This window comes from Hyaena hyaena, unplaced genomic scaffold (genome assembly GCF_003009895.1).
Source record: "Hyaena hyaena isolate Hyena2069 unplaced genomic scaffold, ASM300989v1 scaffold_30, whole genome shotgun sequence".
Lineage (NCBI taxonomy): Eukaryota > Metazoa > Chordata > Mammalia > Carnivora > Hyaenidae > Hyaena > Hyaena hyaena.
In genome coordinates, this window is record NW_024080662.1 from 5,396,568 (window position 1) to 5,416,975 (window position 20,408).

The 20,408-nt window shown below is 55.4% G+C and overlaps 1 protein-coding gene across 1 annotated transcript in view; it reads right to left on the reverse strand.

The window, feature by feature from the left end:
- Positions 1–4,111: 4,111 nt before the first annotated feature.
- Positions 4,112–20,408, reverse strand: part of SLC25A42 (solute carrier family 25 member 42) — a 29,106-nt gene continuing 12,809 nt past the window's right edge. Inside the window, exons 2-8 of the mRNA XM_039227995.1 lie at positions 15,206–15,320; positions 11,311–11,416; positions 9,935–9,960; positions 9,122–9,288; positions 8,637–8,753; positions 7,888–8,039; positions 4,112–6,300 (exon numbers count right to left, since the gene is read on the reverse strand). Coding sequence (XP_039083926.1) covers positions 5,993–6,300; positions 7,888–8,039; positions 8,637–8,753; positions 9,122–9,288; positions 9,935–9,960; positions 11,311–11,416; positions 15,206–15,286 — 957 coding nt within the window. The 5' untranslated portion in view covers positions 15,287–15,320 and the 3' untranslated portion in view covers positions 4,112–5,992. The remainder of the gene's footprint in view (positions 6,301–7,887; positions 8,040–8,636; positions 8,754–9,121; positions 9,289–9,934; positions 9,961–11,310; positions 11,417–15,205; positions 15,321–20,408) is intronic.

Consider the following 20,408-nt stretch of genomic DNA (forward strand, 5'->3'; position numbering starts at 1 on the left):
GAGATGGCAGATAAAGTTGTAGAAATCTTGCAGGAGGAACAGAAAGAGAAAGATAATGTAAAACAAGGGAGGGAGGGGACAAAGATAAATCAGAGGACTGACCCAGAAGAATCTTCCAAAGAAAGTTCTGGAAAGAGACCTCCGAGCAGGGGAAGACACTGAAGGAGCCAGGCAAGGGGAACTCCCCAGGACGGCACGGTCCCAGGTGCTGAGAGACAAGAACTCCATCCCTAGCCATGTGTCCAGAAAGTTCCAGAATGAAGACCACCTCCCGGCCAGGACAGAAAAGCTCACGCCTAATGGCCCAGGAATCAGAGATGACAGAGCATTGTCCCCTCATTCTGCTGGTCCCGCACTATGGCTGACACCCAAGAAGCCCCTGGAGCCGGCGCCCTGAGCCCACTGGCACAGACCCCTGGTGGTGGTGCCTTTGGCCACCTGGCCCTTCCCTTGCCCAGCCAGGGCTATGCGTGCTCTCTGCTCTCAGAGCTCAACGCCATGTGGTTTAGGGACACACAGGAAGTTGGGAACACCAACAGAAAAGCAAGAGAGTGACCGGCACAAGGCGCACATGGGACAGCCAAGGCAGGAAGAGCCCGTGACGGTCACAGGCTCACTGCCGTGCGTTAAACCACAGTGGTCTTACAGACTTTCTGGGACACATTTCACAATCAAAAAAAAAAAAAAAGAGAGAGAGAGAGAAACAAGGTGGAACCGCAGAGAAAAATAGGGAAGATAGAAGGGGGTGGTCAGGATCCTGTGTTTTCAGGAGCAGTATTACATTGTTGTTAAGGGACACATCAGGGGTAATCCCCACACATCAGTGCTTCTCACAGGAGGGGATGGTTCTGCCCCAAAGGGATACTAGTCAACGTCTGGAGGCATTTTTTTCTGGAGACATTTTTGGTTGTCATGATTGAGACGGGACAGGGACACTACTGCATCTGGTGGGCAGAGGCCAAGGATGCCATTCAACTTCCTGAAGTGCCCACGATGGCCCCACCCCGGAAGTCAGCAATGCCCCGGCCCAGAAGCCCCGTGTTATAGGAAACACAACGTATCATTTCTAAACCAGCTGAAGAAAGAAAATTTTAAAAAAATAATAAAAAGAAATAAGAAAACCCAACAGCAAGTCAAACTTTCAATGATTCCAGAGAAATAAGCAAAGGAGAAACCCAGTGGAAGGAAAAGACACAATAAACTGGAAATAGGACCCAGATGCACCCAGGCACCTTGGAACCACTCTTGTCTGGGTCCCTGGGGACCTCCACCTCGTCCAGTCTTCAGGCCTCCTCCTGACCTTGCTGTCTCTTCCCCCGTCACCGCCTGGTCACCACCCACACCCTGGACGCGCTGCTGCTTCCCCTGTCGGAACAGTGAGGAGCTACGAGGCTGGAGACTGGCCCTTGGTGAGGGCAGGCGCTGAATGACGCCCTCCCCAAATTCACAGGTTGACGTCCTAACCTCTCGGACCTCAGAATGGGGCTGGATTTGGGATACCGGGGCTTTAAAGACGTGATTGAGTTAAAATGAGGCCATTAAGGTGGGTCCTTATAAGACGAAATTTGCTTTCTTTTTTCTATTACAACGAAATTCAGGCACAGACATGCACTGAGGGAGGATGATAGGAAGATGGCCAGCAGCGAGCCAAGGAGAGGCCCGGACAGATTCTTCCCTCAGGGCCTCGGAAGGACTCAAACCCGCTGACACCTTGATTTTTGGACCTCTGGTCTCCAGAACTATAGGAGAATAAATTTGGCTTTTTAAGCCCCCCCAGTCTGGGGTACTTTGTTAAGGCGGCCACAGGGCACTCAGGACAGGGAGGGTATGTGGTATAAATGGCTACCATCTCCTTGCAGGAGTATCCGGCATCTCTGTTCATCTCTGGATAGATTTCCCCCAACGGTGACCCTGTCATGAGGACTCAGGGCCCATGGTTTGCCTGGAGGGTGACCCCAGAGAGACTGCTTGAGGGTGGAAGCATGAAACAGGGATGGAGGAACCCTGTGGAGGTGCCAGGGAACAGGTGACTAAGTGGGCAACCTGGGCCTGGTCCTGCTGGGGACCTTGGGGGACAGTGTAGATCTGACTCAAGTGGAGTCAGATGGTGGAGGGACACAATCGTTACCTGAGGGCTGTTCTTGGGGTGCTGGGTCATGCTCTACGGGGGAGCCCCGAGAGTGGGTCACAGTGGCTTACAGCCAAAAGCAGTTGGTGGCAACCATGCCTGCTGGACCTGGGGATGGGCGCTGGCAGCATCAGTTAACATATCCCTTGATCCCTACCTAGGAATTTCATTCCCGGAGACCCATAGACACACCAGTGCATGAACACAAAGAGTAACATACCAGATACGCTTCAGAAAGTGCCAGGAAGCTCTGCTGTAATTGTCTTCAATAAACAGGATAAAGTGACTCATTGCCAGAAGTTGAGAGGCAGTTGAGAGCTTCAGGCAAGGCTGCATCCAGCAGCAATATAGTGTCACAAATATTCTGACTCCTCTGTTCATCTCTGCTCCATTATCTGCAGTGCCAGCTTCACCCCGGGCTTGCTTTCTACCTTGTGATCACAAGATAGTCCCAACAATTGCCTGGGCTGGTGTTTCTTCCCTCAGGGCCAGAGGGAGAGAGAGGGTGCTTCCAGAAGTTCTCCCTGGAAGTGGTTAGCAAATATCTTCTCTGCTATCATGGGTGCAGATGGAATCACGTGCCCACCTCCATATTTTAGGGGATGCCACAGTGCTTGGGGGGAAATGGGGAGCTGATCCAGACCCTCCTAGGCTTAGGGCCTGGTACAAGAGGTGGGACTGGCCAGAAATCGGTAGGATGTGAGGGGCAAGCTCGGCAGTCCCTAGGAGCCACTACCTCGTCGTCACGGCAACAGATCATGAACAACCTCAATGACCATCAATAAGGGATGTCATCACAGGCCACCACCCCAGGGAAACACCAAACAGTGGCTAAACAGACAAACGGTACACAGCAGGGACCAATGTGCAAGAAATACAGTTGATTGAAAGCAGCTTGCAGAGCAGCTCAGGGTCAGCAAGGTAGAAAGTACTTGAGCTGCTCACCACCCCCACGAGTGCACACACCCAGTCGCCCCTCCTCCCCGGGCATGTGGAGGCTCCCACTTCCCGCCTCTGGTCAGGTGCACCTTACAAGTTGGTCCAGGTAACAGGCTGCAGTCTCAATGGCCCCTGTGAGATCTCTGGTGGCCTCCTCGTCCTTGTGACCCTGCAGACAGCCACACTCGCTCCTATTGCCTCCACTGGCTGGGGAGCGGACCCCTCCCACCCCCCCGCCGCACAGGGCAGGCGGGCAGGGCATGGGAGAGAAACAACAGGACTTTGAGGCCATGCTCGCTGCCGTAGGATGCCACCCATCCCAACTGAGGACGCGGCTCGCCACGTCTGTCCTCAAAAGGGACGAGTGTTTATGCACAGGATGGCCCTGGAAGGATACATGAGAAACTTGTAACAGAAGACACCTCGGCAGAGGGAACTGGCCGGCCGACATACTTCTCACCGCAACTCTTTTACAGTCTGAGTTTTCTAGAAGACCACGGTATGTATTAATAATTGAAACAATAATTACATTAAAAAGGTTTATTCAAGGGACGCTTGGCTGGCTCAGTCGGTAGAGCTGATAATGTCCTCCCCAAATCTTAGAGTCTTGAGTTCAAGCCCCATGTTGGGCATGGAGCCTACTTTAAAAAAATTTTTTTTTGTTTTATTTATTTCTGAGAGAGAGAGAGACGGCGTGAGCAGCGGAGGGTCAGAGAGAGAGGGAGACACAGAATCCGCAACAAGCTCTAGGTTCTGAGCTAGCTGTCAGCACAGAGCCTGATGTAGGGCTCGAACCCACAAACCGTGAGATCATGACCTGAGCCGAAGTCAGATGCTCAACTGACTGAGCCACCCAGGTGCCCCCATGGAGTCTACTTTTAAAAAAAAAAAAGGTTTATTCAAGAATATATTACGAAATCTATCCAAATAACCTCAACCCTGTTTTTGGTTCAAAGGGGAGGGAGGGTTGGGCGGTCAGAGCTGGAGAGAAGAGACATGGACAGAAAAAAAAGTCATTTTAATTTTTATTAAATATACTCTCTTGGCACAAATCTTTTAAAATATATAAACATTATATATAAACAAAGTGTCTTCATGGCATCAAAATGTAACTCCAGATCAGGATGGACACCAGTGGGAGGGGCGTGACCCCGGAGGGCACTAGCCCCGCTGTGGGTGGTGCCAGGGTCCCCTCGGCTGGGAGCCCCCCGGGGAGGCACAGCTCTGCCAGCAGGACGTGGGGCCCCTCCCTCTGCCACCCAGCCTGAGGCTCAGAGAAGGGTGCCGCCGAGCCATTCATTTGGTCTCACCTGCCTGCGGTGGACCCCCACCCCCTGCTGCCTCCTCTCGCCTTGTGGCCCTCGGGTCCCCACTCTGTCTCCCCGTGAGGGGTCCCTGCCTCCCCTGCCGAGCCTGGGTGCTGAGCAGGGCGAGGAGAGGAGGTGGGAAGTCCACTCAACAGAACAGCCTGGGACCCTGGCGACGAGACTCGGGCTGGCCGGCAGACACATGCAAGGAAGGACAGAGAGAGAGGTCTTCATACCCGCAGGTCCAAGGCAATGACAGAAATGGGACAGAACAAAGGGGAGAAATGAAAAGTCACGACTGGAAATGTGCACGGGGCAAACACGCCCTCTTAGACCCTTTCACACGTCGCGGCTGCAGAGCTGTCTGTGAAAACCGACCCTCTGGTCCCCGTCCGCCTGGAACCAGATTGCACGGGTCGGGGTGACCAGACCCAGGGTCAGCTAAGAAACTCCCAATGTCATTCTGAAATGTGACACCCAGCAGACCCCAGGGGACTTCTCCATGAGACCAGCTCGCTGGGGGTGCCCTGGGGTACCAAGAATCCCACCCCTGGACTACACATGATCTCAGGAGCTCCCACTTTGGGAAGATCAAGGCTGCCAGTTGCCTCCAAGTAATCAGACAACTCTGTGGGCCTTAAACTGCTATGTGTCTTGGCCAAGTACCTGCTCAGGTGGGGGAGCCAGGGATGTGCTGTATGCCACACGTCCCCGCAGGAGCCGGCGCGCCTGGGGCAGAGGGCTAGGGCCTGAGGCCAGGCCTCTATTGGTGTGGCCTGTGGGACAGGGGTGGGAGCTTCTGGCCCAGAGGAGGTGAATTGGGCACCCAGTTTTCAGCAGATGCCTTCTGGCTAGGACTTAGACCCAAACCCATGGGAAGTCCTCAAGCCTGGAGGAGATGTGACCCTCCTGGGAACATTACAAACCAGACCGGTGGGCAACAGAGGGGAAGACCCACTCCTGGTGCCCTACTTTGGCCACAGAGTCCAGGATCCAAATAATGCTCTTGGGAGAAGGCTGTTCCGAAGCAGGAGGCTCTGGTGACAGGGGAGTCATGTCACCTGGGAAGTAATGGCAAAGGCAGGACAGGAGGGGCAGGCGGGACAGGAGGCTGTATTTGTAGCCCCAGCTGAGCAGAAGGCTGGCCCCACCTCAGCAGGGCCTGGACAGGCTTCTCCGAACACTCGGGGGCTCCCTCCCCTCTGTGGGCACGGGGGCAGGCCAAGTCTGGCTCTGAGCCCAGTGGGCATGGGGTCACTAGAACCAGGAGCAGGTCCAAGGTCACAGGGCGCCAGGAGGTGGTGCTGGTCACTCCCAGCTCAGGGCATTTAGGGCAACACCTCCAGGAGACAGTGCCAGCCCCAGGGAGGAGGGATGGGGAGGGTGTGGCAGCCCCTGCCCATCAGCCTCAACATTGCACTTCAAGGGCCGCCGGCTTCTGAGACCAAGGCCAGGTCCCCCAGCTTATTCTACAAGGTGCTCCAATGACGCGGTTCCCAGGGCGGGACCACGTGCACCCTCACTCCCCAGGCTCAGAAACGAAAGGGGTCAATGGTCCGCCGCACGTGGAAGCTCGGCCCTCCCCTCCCGTCTGGAGAGCAGCTGGCCCGCCGGCTCCCTAGCTCTGCAGGTGCCGCAGCAGGATCTGCATGAGGTCGAAGGTGGTGAAGCTGATGCCCACGGCGATGGGGCCCTTGAGCCAGTTCATGCTCAGACCCTTGTAGAGGCCGCGCACGGCGCCTTCCTCCCGCACGATGGCACGCAGCGTTTGCGCGATGGATGCGTGTGGGTGACCCGTGACCCCGGCTGTCTGCATGCGCCGCCGCACCACGTCCAGGGGGTACGAGGCTGACTGCCCAATGAGGCCAGCACAGGCCCCAAATACCATGCGCTCAAAGGGGTAGGGCTGCGGGCGGCCGCTGTACTCTGTGGGCAAGGGACAGAGGGGCCGTGTGAGGGCGTCACAAGGGGGCACACTCCCCGTTGTGGGTGCACCTCCCCCCACCCCGGCACTCACACAGGCCCATGCTCTGTACCTGCTGTGGCTCAGGGCTCCCCTGGCCCCCCTGGGCCTTCCCACCCTGGCCTCCTCACTTCCCAGCCACTCCTTTTTAATCAAATTTGAGAAGAAAAGTTTCTAAAAAGGCAGAAACTCACAAATAGTCCCTTAACCAAGTCCTACGACCCAGAATGAACTCCCATCTAATCGCTCTTGTTTTCCCATCAAGCAAAGAAGGAAATTGATATGGGCGACCACTACCCTCTCCATCACCCAGCCTGCTCCATGGGTACCCTCCGCAGGGATGCCAGGATGCGGGGAGGTGAGCAGGTGTGAGGACGGGACATGTGGGACAGAGGAAGGAGCAGCAGCCAAACAAGAGGGGTTCTTTAAAACTGTGTGGCTGTCAGGGCACCTGGGTGGCTCAGTCGGTTAAGCATCTGACTTCGGCTCAGGTCATGATCTCACGGTTTGTGAGTTCGGGCCCTGGGTCGGGCTCTGTGCTGACAGCTTAGAGCCTGGAGCCTGCTTCAGATTCTGTGTCTCCCGCTCTGTCCCTCCCCAACTCATACTTTCTCTCTCAAAACTAAATAAACATAAAAAAAACAAAAACAAAAACCCTGTGTGGTTGTAAAAGTAAAACTAGGAATTACAAACAGTGGGGCACCACTATTCACTCAGCACACTGGCCAGACAGGAAGGAATCCGCTGGTGCCCCACGTGGGGTGAGCACATGGAGACGGGGCTGAGGGGCAAACGGAGTAAGGAGTAAGTCCTCAAACGGGGGCTCACACCCTGGGTGTCTGCTGATCACTGAAAACCTGGAAACACCCAGCACCCCTGGCAGGGGAGACCTACTACACCGCAAAAAGGACAGGGCAGAGCCTCAGATCCGGCAGGATGGACTCAGAGCCGGGGCCCGGCTGTGCTTGTCGCAGATGAAGGTAAGTCAGCTGTGGTCACTGATCACTGCATTACAAGGTAGGTAACCTGCTACAGAAATGCGTGTGGGAGCACCAGCAGCCAGCGTGAGGGAGGCAGTTCTCGTAAAGAGGCCTCAGCGGGGAGTGAGGCTGCGGTGGGGAACACAGGACCTCAGCTTCACTCGGAACATTTTCTTTAACAGAAAACATCTTGGAGCGACGTCAACACCTGTTTGCATGGGGCGGGTGTAGCAGGTATGGGTGGTGGCCTACTGTTCTCTGTATTTTTCTGCACTTTCTGAATTTCTCAAAATCGCCTAAATACAGGAGGGCACTCCCTCGGCCATTGAGATGGTACCCGGGATGCTCTGTGCACGAGTGGCTGCCCCCCCTCCAGACGACACTCTGGATTTCACAAAGCTGGTCTTAAAACGCAGCACGAAAGGGGGGGAGTCTAGCAGCCTCAGTGGTGGCTCGATGTGGGTCTCATTCTGACTCGGACCTTGGCCGGACACGGGGCGGGGATCTTAGGGTCCTGCCTCTGCGTGTGTGTGACCCCGGGAGGTGTTGCCCTGGCTTCTGGCTCCTTACCTCTGTGCAGGCTCTTGAGCGTCTCATAGGTGAAGAAGCTCAGCCCGGCGTAGGGAATGACCCCCAGAACAGTGGGCGTGAACCCGTGGTAGAGGGTCTTCAGGCCCTCTTCTCGGGAGATGCGGATGAAGACATGAAAGATGTTGCTGTACCTGCAAGACAGTGACAGAGCGGGTGGGCCATGGGCACACCGAGGGGCTGCTGGCCTCCTCTGATTCTCTGCTCCTCCCGGATGTCGGATGGGCCACGGTCTGGATGGTGATGCCTTCCTTCTTTAAGGAACAGAGCCACGTGGCAAAAGCTTTGGCATTGGAGGGGGAAATGCGTGCCTGAGGCCGTACCCCACCTTCAGCTCCCAGGTCACTCTGCTGTGCACGGCTCTTGTCTTTTCACCGTGGGCATTTGTAACATATCCATGCCAATCCAAAATGGAGACTCTGGGGGGATGCCTGGGGGGCTCAGTCGGTTGAGGGTCCGACTTTAGCTCAGGTCATGATCTCATGGTTTGTGGGTTGGAGCCCCATGTCGGGCTTTGCACTGACAGCCAGGAGTCTGCTTTGGATGCTGTCTCTCTCTCAGCCCCTCCCCCACTCGTGTTCTCTCTTCCTCTCAAAAATAAACAAACATTAAAAAAAAAAAAAGGAAGGCTTTTGGTCTGATATAAGTAGAAGCAGACCCTCAGGCTTAGAGAACCAATTACTGCCTGTCTGGAGTAGCGGCAGAACGGAACGTCTGGCCTGGGAACTCACATTTCCTTTGGGGTCACGGCCATCCTCGCTCTGACCAAGTCCAGGGGGTAGGTCAGTGAAGCAGCTGTCGTTCCGGCTAGTGCGCCCGCCAGGAGGCGGGGCCAAGGGGGCAGGGCTCTGTAAAGGGGGGAGGAGAGAAAGTGAGGCCCCCCCCAAGACTTGGGGTGCCCACAGGTCTCGGCCAGTGGGGAGAACCAAGGAATGGGCAGGGGTTGGCCGCTTTATGTCCCTGTCCCTCTTGGGCAGACGTCATTTTGAGGTTTCCACAGCTGCCTTTCCTTGGCATCTGCTCGTATGGATTAAAGAGGTGTTTCTTCCCTATGGACACTGGGGCACAGTTGGGATCGGGGCCCCCCCGGGACTTAGGTTCTGAGGGGAGACTGGGCAAACGAGAGTTCTGCCGTGGTGAGCGTGCGGAGACAGGAGGACAGGGTGGAGGCACAGAGTCGAGAGGGGTTGTGGGGCCGGCTGGGGCCGTCACTCACTCTCCGCGGAAGCCATAGTAGTGGCCCAGGATGCGCTTGTACTCCTCGTGCGCGCTGAACTGGATGGCGGCGTAGGGCACCACGCGCACCATGGTGGCCGAGTTCCCGCGCCACAGGCTGAGGAAGCCCTCGTTGAGGTAGGTGAAGTAGAGGAGCCGGAACGCCTCCTGGGGCGGGCGGGGTGTGAGGTCAGCACCCTGGCCTGCCCTGTGCCCCGCTCCATGGTGAACAGCCTATTTGGTCCTGCACTGTGACTGGGGGCCACCAGATTGGTCCCGCCCCACCTCACCCCCCACATTCTCTGGGCCTCGCGCAGGGACCCCTCTCTCCCTGCTCCCTTGGGCCTAGGAGCAGTCGTGAGCCAGGGGAAACCAGGTTTGCAGACAAGAGCCCCACACAGAGGGTGTTTTGTTAGTCTCTCTGGTCATCTAGCTTTCAAGGATATTCTTTCTCTTCCTATATTAATAAGGTGATGTCCGCTCTCTGTTTAAAAAGGAATCAAATGTGTTCAGAACTTCAAGTCCTCTCCCCAACACCCCGAGGATGAGGGTCTCTCGTCAGTGCCTGGGGTGGGCTGCATCCAGGCAGGTCGGGGCTCCAGGACAGGCGGCCCTGGCCCCGGGCCCTGGTCGGGGAGGCCTCAGGTCACGCAGCAGCCCGGGAACTGGCTTGTGGGGCAACGAAAGGGAAAAAAACCACTTTGAGAAGCATCTTCCTCCACCCCCGGGCCACGTGCAACCCCCTCCTGACAGCCTGGCAGGGCAGAGGTCGGTGCTGGCCCCAGAGCCAGGAGTCAGTGACCTAGTAGCTCACCTTGGCAGAAAATCTTTTTGAAGACACTGGAAAAAAACCAGAAACACAATAGCGACCATTAGAGGTGAAGGACAGGACCTCGGTCTGTGGGACCTCCCACTGCTGGGGTCAGGTATGAGCAGGGGCATTGAGACGGGCCCCTGAGGAGGCTTCCCTGCCAAGGGCTGAGGTGGGGGAGGCTGCGCCATAAGGGGTCTTGCAGCCTCCCTCTCCTCACTTCTCGAGAGCCTACTGTGTTCCCAGGACATGCTCACACGCTCACCTGTGCGGACAGGTGTGCACACCTACTGCCCTCCGAGCTACACCCAGTGCCTGGAGGCCTCCATGCGGCGCATTCGCTCCAGGCCACAGCACCTGCTGCCGCCCGGGGAGGTGTGTGCTCAGCGGCGCGCTCTTTCCCACGTCAGCTCGCTCCTCTGGGAGGAGGCTGCTATTAACGTCCTGTTTTGTGGCTGAGGAAACTGAGGCACAGGGAGGCTAGGGACCAGGTGGAGGAGGGCCTGGCTTGAATCTGCAGTCCCTTCCTCCCCAATAGTTGAGGGGCAGGGGTCCCAGCTTGTGACTGCCCTGTGGTAGGCACTGGTCACAGTCTATGGGATGGAAAGGCCTCATCTTCAGGGGACCCTGTGGCTGCTCAACCCCAAAGAGAGAGGGTGAAGGTGTTTAGAACCGGGCCTCCCCAAAAGGAGTGTCCACATCCTCAAGCTGAGGACAAGTGAATGGGACTTAATTTGGAAACGGGGTCTTTGGAGACATAATTAAATTCAGATGAGATCTTACAGGAGTGGGGTGGGCCCTACATCCAGTGACAAGTGTCCTTATAAAAGGATAAGAGGGGTGGACACAGACGCAGAGGGCAAAGCAGAGTCCAGGGTGATGCGACCACAAGCCAAGGCTGCCTGGAGCCCAGGAGCTGGAAGGCTCCTCCCCCAGAGTCCACAAAAGGAATGAGCCGGGATGACACCCTGATTTCAGACTTCCGGCCTCTGGAGTGTAAGCTGTGTGGTTTGTGGTGCTTTCTGATGGCAGCCCTGGGGCCAGCAGGGTTTCTAAGTGGGTGTTTAAGAAGCATTTTTCTTAAGTTTATTTATTCATCTTGAGAGAGAATGTGCAGGGGGACAGGGGGCCAGAAGGAGAGGGGGAGAGAATCCCAAGCAGGCTCTGCATTAGAGCCAGATGCGAGCTTGATCCCACAAACCCTGAGATCATGACCTGAGCTGAAATCAAGCAGTTGGATGCTTAACAGACTGAGCCTCCCAGGTGCCCCCTAAAAAGGCATTTTTAAAGCCAATTTGCAGTGCAGCTTGGGGGGGCCGCAGAGGAGAGTGAGCACCCGGAAGTATCTCTAGCCTATAGACAGGTGGACAGAGATTTACCTTGGAAGATGATTTTGGTTCGGTCCAGGGGAGCTACCGCCGTTTTGGCGAGAGCACCAGCTAGGGCCCCAGACAGGAGGGAGCTGAGAACTTGCTTGTGGTCGCTCTGCAAGAAAACACATGGACACAGTCTGTCACGGGGGAGGGTGGGGTGCGGAATGGGGTCTGCTCCGCTGGGGGCCTCACCCAGGAGGAACATCTTCCTTCTACCCCTGGTCGAGGGCTGTAACTTGCACAGCTGTCCAAGTTTCACAGGCCTGCTGGGCCCCGGGCACAGTGAGGCACAGGGCAAGCCATCATGAGTCCAGTGGCCACGGAGCCTGTGTGGGACACAGTGAAAACCTTCTGGGTGACAGGGACCATCCACATGAGAGGTGACCCGCTGGCTGGGCTGTCCCATGAGTTCCCATTCCCAACTTCTCAGAGACAGCTGAGATAGGGCTGACCCCAAACAGGAGAGTCCCTGCACCCTGAGTGCAGACCTGGCTGCGTCCGCTGCCTGTGTGCACCAGGGTCCCGTGCTATAGAGCTCAGAACAAAGTCACAGGGGCCCTTGTGGGCTGGGGACCAGGCAGTGACATCAGGCAAGCAGACCCTCTGTGTCAGTGTGACCCCTTTCCACAACTTTCCATCAGGTCTGCCAGAGGCCTGCATTTGTGGTTCTTTTCCCAGCCAAGGTGAAGGTGAAGGTGAAGGTGCTGGTGCCGGCCTGCATCACGAGGAGAGCCTCAGAGCCAGCACTGTCCCCGAGTCTTCTCAAGGCTCCCTGGGAGGAGTTGCACAAGAAGTCACCTGCTTACCACGCTGGAGTCTCCACTCCCCCAGCTGACTTGGCCACAGAACTCTCGCCACCACAGGGAGCACCTGGGCCTGGAGATGCTCCCATCTTTCCTGGCTCTATAATGAGGAGGGATGGGGGAGGGGCAGGCCACTCTGTGATCCCAGGGGTCCCTGGAGTCTGACAGGAACCAGGTGCCTTGAGGATCCTTGGGACACACAGGGTGTATGGGGGGATATGTACAACTCCCCCTCCCCTTGGGGCTGCCAGTCTACCGGGAGAGCCAGACATGAACTAAATGTGTTGAGTCACCGATCCAGGAGGGCTGTGATGAGGGGGCTTTGGGTCCCCGGAGAACATGGGGTGGAAGTGAGGGGTCCCAGGAGAACATGGGGTGGGTGATGAGGGGCTGAGTTTGAAGGATGAGGCAAAGCTAAGTGTGTGTGTGTGTGTGTGTGTGTGTGTGTGTGTGTGTGTGTGAGAGAGAGAGAGAGAGAGAGAGAGAGAGAGAGACAGAGAGAGAGACAGAGAGAGAGAGAGAGAGATGGTATTATAGGGGGAGGAATGGAACACCCAGAGGCCCTGGTGAGAAGCAGGGGGTCCTGGGGGACCCCAAGACAGGTAGGGTGGCTGACATAGGGAAAGGGAGGGGGCACAGGGAGGAGAGAAGAGATGAAAGGCAGGTGGGGCCGGACTCCGGGGAGCCTGGGGGCCCAGCAAGCAGACTGGGCCTGCTTGTAACTGTAACCAGAGAGGAGACAGCGCCCGCGGAAACTCAGGGCAGAGACATGGAGGCTAGGCCCAGGGGATGGATAAGAGGCATGGGGGGTGGGGGGCAGTGCATAAAACTGGCAGCCTGGGTCTGAGTGGGCATGGTGAGGTCCAGGGTCACTCCCCGAATTTGCTCAGCTCAGTGGGTAGGTTAAGAGTGAAGGGCTGGATTCCAAGTCTGTCTGCACACCTGGCCTGCATCTGGGCTCTGTCCTGACTGCCTGCAATGGCCATGGCCTTTCTTTTTTTCTTTTTAATTTTTTAAAATGTTTTTTATTTATTTCTGAGAGAAAGAGAGAGGGAGACAGTGTGAGTAGGGGAGGGTCAGAGAGAAAGGGAGACACGGAATCTGAAGCAGGCTCCAGGCTCTGAGCTGTCAGCACAGAGCCCGACGTGGGGCTCGAACCCACGAACCGTGAGATCATGACCTGAGCCGAAGTCGGACACTTAACTGACTGAGCCACCCAGGTACCCCATGGCCATGGCCTTTCTGATCTCATCTGACACTGATGTGCTGTCTCCTGGCCAGGTCTGGGTGCCCCCAGGGGCTGTGGTGCCCTTCAATCAGGCCCCGTCCCTGGAGGGCTTCACCTCCTTTTCTTTAATGCCCCCAGCACCTCCCCCACCAGCCTGGCCCTCGCTTCCCTACAGAAACAGTCTCCCGTGGGGGTGTTTTCCCTCCTCAGTTTCTGTGGTAGAGCTTCACCACGGGCTTCCATCTTCTCCTCGCTTTATAGAAGCCTGTCACTGGGACGCTCTGCCTTTTCTAGATCACATAGCAAGGTTCTGGAGGTCTGGCCCTACTGCTTCGAGAAGTTTAGACGGCAGAAGCCGCGAGGTTCAGTGGTGTTCCCAGCAGCAGCTCCGAGGCCCAGCCGCCTCCCAATTCCCTCTCCGAATCAGCGTGATGACTGTTCAACTCGTGGGCCGCTGAGACGGGGGGAGTACCCCGTGGACAGGCCACATGCCCTGGTGGTCCTAGGGGTGCAACCAATGTGTCCCTTCCTGCGCAGCCTGCGGTTCTCAGCGTCGTAAAGCTACTTCTGCACACCAGGAACATGCGGCCGTCATCCTGATTCAGGATGGGGTGCTCGGGGATGTGCTGGGAGCCCAGTTCACGTGCTCGGTGGACGAGGCTGCTGCTGCCTTTGGCCGACATTTCTGGTGACCCTTCAATGCCTTTGCGCAACACTTCTGGTGACCCCTGAATGACCGTGGCTGGCTTATTCTTGAAGGAGCTCGGCCCAGGCGCCACGGAGCCATCAGTGTCCAAACATATCATGGGGAGTGCCTGCGAATGAAGAATGAGGCGGACGGCCCAGTAGAGAGAAGGCAGGCAATCCAGACAGGGCCCACACGGGCCATGGACACCACAGGACACTCAGGTCCTTAACCAGAGAAATGGCTTTACAGAGGAAGCTCCCCACAGCTGACTGGTCAAGTGGATCAGGCCTGGTGGCAGTCGTGGTGGCCAGCACGGAGAATCAGCACTGCACGTGGCCCAGCACGCGATGGGTGCTGGTCCTTTTGCGGGGCACGCCCACTTGGTGGGATTCGGGCAGCCAGCCAGGGGCAGGGGGGTGACACTGCCCTCTTGCCCTGCGGAGAAGCTCACTAACCCGTGAGGGAAGGGTGTGTCTGCTCTGGGGTTTGGCCTTGCTCTCCCTGCACCCACCCCCAGTGTGGCGACAGTGGCCCCACAGGTGGGCCTACAAACTAGTCCCCCCTCCCATCTGGTGCTTCACGGGGCTGGGAGGGGGACCTAGAATTCAAGGAGAATTGGGGAGGGCCAGAGGATGCCGCTTTGGCCTTTGATCCTGTGGACTTTGAGAATGGCCCACACGCCCTGGAGCCAGGTTTCTATGTGGGCTGGGCAGTCTGTGTTCCAGGGTCCACTGGAGGAACTTCTATTGGCTTCTACGGTGAACAAGGATGGAGCTGATCCAACTTCCTTAAAAGGAAATATACCTTTTCTTCAACTGAAGGGTGGAATCAGGGAAGAGCTCCAGAGAGGAAACGGGCAGCTGAGAGCACGCCCCATGTGCGAGCTGGTCCTGCCTGTCACTACTGCTTGAATCCGAGAAAAAAGGACACTTTTTTCTGACACCCTAGCCAAATCTGGGTGAGGTTTTGGCTTCTTACCACGTGGCTGAGCAGGTTGGATCCACATTGCAAACTGGACTTTAAATAGGAGGGAAGGAGGCCAGCCCGCACCCTCTGTCCCCCATGGCCTCCCAACAACACAGCTCAGAAAGGAGTATGTGGGGGGGGGTGATTTGTAATGGGGTGCAGGAACACAGAAGAGAGATCTCAGGAAAACGGCCATCAGGGAGGCGGGGTACTTGCCTTGGAACGGACAGGTGAGGACAGGACCGCCTCGGCATCCTCACGCACACGCACCGCACTTTCCTTCACACCATTACCCATTCCAGGCCAGCTCCAGGCCGCAGGAGACTTGGTCCTGGGAGAGGGAGGCACGGTGAGACCCAGTGAGAGGAAGGCGGCCTCCCCCGTCCGCCTCAGGCCCGTGACTCACCCCTGAGTCACCTGAAGCAAGACCTGCCCTAGCCTGGTGCTCTTCCCCGCCTGGCTTCTTGTCTCCCTGCAGGGGAAGGACGCTGGCGCAGGCTTCGGAATGCTGGTCCCCAGCATCTCCCCAGCATCGGCTTAATCATTTACAAAAGTGCTTCTCATCGGCCCTTTGATTTGATCCTCACAAACAGGCCTCTGAGTTGTCTGTTGTTGTTGTTTTTTTTAACCTAGTAACAACCCCATGCAGATGGGCTCAGAGAGGTGAAGCCACCCCTGCAAGGTCACACATCAGGAGGCAGAGGTGTGGCTGGCTGTGGAGGCCAGGGGAGGGAGCCCCACCTGCCTGGACCCAAGCACCCACTGGGCTTTTGTCAGCTAGGACCTGAGTATCTATCAACAGAAACACTTAGAAAATTAATCTTTTTCCTACTGCAAATTTGCCTGATCTCTCTGGCCAAGCTTAGAGTAAAGGGTCCTAATATTTGAGGATTCCTCCCTGGCACCTATATTTAACCTCTGCGTGGAACTGCATGCAAAGCCCAGCAAACCACAGCGACGGGGACAGAAGGAAAAAAAGATGAAAGACTAGTGCCACCAAGACGCCGACTGTGCATTGGTCTTCCTGGGGGGCTCGGGTCCCATGCTCTAAAATCATCCAATAAATCGAGGCGCCGGGGTGGCTCAGTTGGTCAAGAGTCTGACTTCGGCTCAGGGCATGATCTTATGGTTCGTGGGTTCGAGCCCCGCATTGCACTGACAGTGCAGCACCTACTTAGGATTCTCTCTCCCTCTCTCTTTGCCCGTCCCCAACATGAGTGCGTACGTGCACACATGCGTACACACACACACACAATCTCTCTTTCTCAAAATAAATAAATAATTTTAAAAACCATCCAATAAATCAATGCATTTTCCTGTAAAATAATGCAGACACACCCTAAGCAGACTGTGAAAGCCCCTCCAGTCCCTCCCAGGCACCCCAGGTCAATGCCAGGGCAGAGCGGCCTAGACAGCACAAGCAGGATTCCCCTCCACTTGTCCTCTGCTGCCGTTTCCTACCTAAGATGGTTCCTGGCTCCAGGAAGTAAGGCTGCTTCTAAGAGGGCAGGAAACATAAAGATGAGCCCCCAACACCCTCAGGTGCCAGGGAGGAGCCAAAGCCAATGGGGGTGTGACGACGAGACAGGCAGGGGAATCAAAGGGCTCCCCGTGGCCCACAGCTGGGACACCCCGAGCAACAAGTACCAGATTATCATCCAACATGTAAAATAAATATCCACAAGTTGGCAGATAGAAATACATAATAAGGGGTGCCTGGCAGGCTCAGTCAATGCAGCATGTGACTCTTGATCTTGCGGTTGTGGGTTTGAATCTCACATTGGGTGTAGAGATTAAAAAATAAAATCTTGAAAAAAAAGAAAAGAAAAGAAAGAGGGGCACCTGGGTGGCTCTGTCAGTTGAGTGTCTGACTCTTGATTTCAGCTCAAGTCACGATCTCATGGTTCATGAGATTAAGCCCCGCACAGGGCTCTGTGCTGACAGCACGGAGCCTGCTTGGGATTGTCTCTTCCTCTCTCTCTCTTTGCCCCTTGCCCACTCTCTCTCTCAAAATAAATAAATAAACATTAAAAAAGAAAGAAAGAACTGAAGACATAAGTAAGTGGGAAGAAGAGACAAATCCCCCAGGCAAATAATTTGTGAAGCTCCACTATTGGGGGGGGGTGACTCCCCACCCCTCACGTGTGGGCTGCGTGGGGGGACTTCTTTCCAAGGAGTACGCAAAAGAGGAAGAGAGTAACTTCATGGCGGAGACACCCGACAGGTCCCACCTCAGCCAGGTGATCAAGGTCAATATCACATGAAGAGTCACGCCGATGTCCCGTGCTAGGGACACAGTGTGCACTGTGGTCAGAAGGACACTTCACCCACGTGGTCCTCCTTAAACCCATCACACATGCCCAACCATGAAAACACACCAGGCAAATCCCACTTGGGGGGCATCATGCAAAATGCCTGACTTGTTCTCCTCAAAATCGCTGAGGTCCTCAAAAAATAACAAAGTCCAAAAAACTGTCTCAGCCCAGAAAGAGCCTAAGGAGATGTGAGGATTAGACTCAGATGGGATCTGGGGACAAGAAAAGATGTTAGGGGAAACTGAGGAAGAAATGTGACTAAACTATGGCCTTCAATTATAATCTATCAGTATCCATTAGTTGTAAAACAAAAATGTACTGAAGTAACATAGAATGTTATTAACAGGGGACACTAGGTTAATAACCTGGTTATTAGGTTATATTGGGGGGTGTAGGGGAACCGTTACCTTTGCCAATTTTTATACAAATCCAAAACTGTTCACAGACCAACGAGAAATTAGGCCCGAGGGACTTTTCCAAGCCAGCTGCTGGGGTACCGGCCTGCGGGGTGCACCCAGATGGTATCGGCCCCACCCTGTAGCGTGTACGGCTGTGGCTCAGCACCATCCCCGCCACTAGGGGTCCCAGGAGTGATGCCCACATCTGGGTGCTCAGATGGGTGGTGCAGCCTTTCCTAGGGCTGTGTGGAGGCACCGGCATGTTAAATGTGGACACGTTCTGCAAGGGTGTCTTCCTTTGAGGAAGGCTCCAGCCCTTTGATCCCAGCCACACAACGCTCCGATCAGTGGCCTCGCCCTCCTCCCTCCCTCCAGCTCCTGCTCTAAGCTCCCCAGGCGACAACAGCTGGTTTGGGGACAGGTGGGTGGTGCTCTGCAGGGCAGGCTGTACAGGCTCGGGTGGGGGCGGCCTGTAGAGCTCACTGGACCTTTCTTCCCTCGGTTGCCTGGCTCCAGGCAGGTAAGTACAGGAACTCAGTGTAGACAATTCATTAAGCGGCCCGGGTGTGGTAGATGCGGACAGAAACAAAGCCGTCACACAGACCCCTGCAGACCTATAAGAGTGTGTCACTGCAGGTGACAGAGCGCCCAAGGCAAGTCACGGGGTGTGCTCAAGAGACATCTCCACCTGGGGCTTGTGAATGTGACGTGATTAGAAAAAGGGTCTTTGCAGATGGAATTAAGATAAGGATCTCGGGGAGTGAGATCATCCGATGTGAGCTGATAAGACAGAAGAGGACACATAGACATGAAGGCTATGTGACCACACAGGCAGAGATTGGAGTGACGTGGCCATAAGCTGGCCACCACCTGGAGTCCCCAGAAGCTGGCACAGACAAGATCCAGTCCTGGAACCTTCAAAGTGCACGGTTACACGCGTTAGTTTTGAACTTTTAACTTCTAGAATTATGAGAGAATAAAAATCACCAGTTTGTGGTGATTTGTTACAGCAGCCACTGAAAACTGTGGCTAAACCCTCTTTTTTTTTTTAATTTTTTAAATGTTTTACTTATTTCTGAGAGAGAGAGAGAGAGAGAGACAGCGTGAGCAGGGGAGGATCAGAGAGAGACAGAGAGACACAGAATCCGAAGCAGGCTCCAGGCTCTGAGCCAGCTGTCAGCACAGAGCCCGATGCGGGGCTCCAGACCATGAACCAACCGTGTGATCATGACCTGAGCCGAAGTTGGAAACTTAACCGATTCAGCCACCCAGGCGCCCCTAAACCCCTCTTTAGGGAAGAGACTGGGGGGCTCCGGGCACCCCACCCCAGGAGAGTGACAGGTCTCAGGCTGCCAGCTGTTGACTAGGGTCCAGCACCTCCTGGCAACTGGCCAAGGATCACAGGGTGGAGACGAGATCCTTACTCTGGGGGCATGAGGGGGGTAAGATCTCAAGATTTTGTCCCTTAGGTCAAAGGCTCATCTCTAAGAAATAAAGAGCTCTTTGCTATTTCAAATCAGTAAACAAACAAACAAAAAACAACCCAAGACCAAAAAAAAGGCAAAAACAAACAAACAAACCCACCAGGTCACCAGGAAAGAAACAAATAACTTAAAAAATATGACCAAAAAAAGAAGGATGTCCAACTGAGCTCCTAACAGAGAAAAGCAGGCTGAACCCTCACTGAAGGGCTGTTTGCAAGTATTGTAGCAGTTAATACAACGGCTCCAGGAGATGGGGGTGGGCACGGAGGGGCCGGGAGCACACCTCTTTGCAGGTGGTCTGGCAAACACCTTGGAATGTGTGCTCCCCCAATACATGAGCCTGAGGACTCACTGGCCCTATGGCCACTGCCTGCCTGCTGGTGCCACCCAGCAAAGACCTGGAAGGGAAGCTACACAGATGGAGAGGACAGAGGGAATGAGTGACTCACATCCCCATGGAGGGAAGCCACTCAGCCTGCTACTAATGTGCAGAGCCCACCCTGACTAAGTGAGCGAGGTCAACACCTCCGGTGACTGGGCCTATAGACAGCCTGTGTCCCCAACACGATGCCCCAATAGGGACGCGGCATCGCTGCAGTGGGCTTTCTACCGAAGATGCACACCACAGGCTGACCACGAGGGAACAGCACACAGACCACACTGAGGGACATTCTGCAAAAGCGTCAAGTTTGGGGATGATGAGGAAAGACTGAGGCACCGTCACAGACCAGGGGAGACCAGGCAGATAGGATGACAAAATGCAGTGTGGGAGCCTGGGACGTAAGGAGAACATTAGGGGAAACACGGGGGGATCCAAATTCAGGCTGGAGGTGAGCTCCAAAGTTGCCTCGGAGATATTTTCTGGTTCAGGTAACTGTATCCTGTATGACGTTAACATTGGCAGCTGGATGAAGGGTCTACTGGAACTCTGGTTATTTTTGTCACTTTTCTGTAAGCCTGAAATTATTTCAAAATAAAAAGCTAAAAACAAATGCCTTGAGGAAACCGTGACCTTCTGGATGTGCTAGAGGTTTCAGAGAAACCGATTTCAGAGGTCTGCGGGTGCTGAGGGGCTGGCTGGCTGAGCCCTCCTTGTCCAGCTAGTGCCTCCAAGCCAGGGGCTTAGTGTCTTGGGCTGGGGAAGGGCCTCTGGCAATCACAGGCCCTGTGCGAGGGATTGGGGCTGCCTGGTTTGTGGGGAGACTGATGCTCTTCTTGGCAG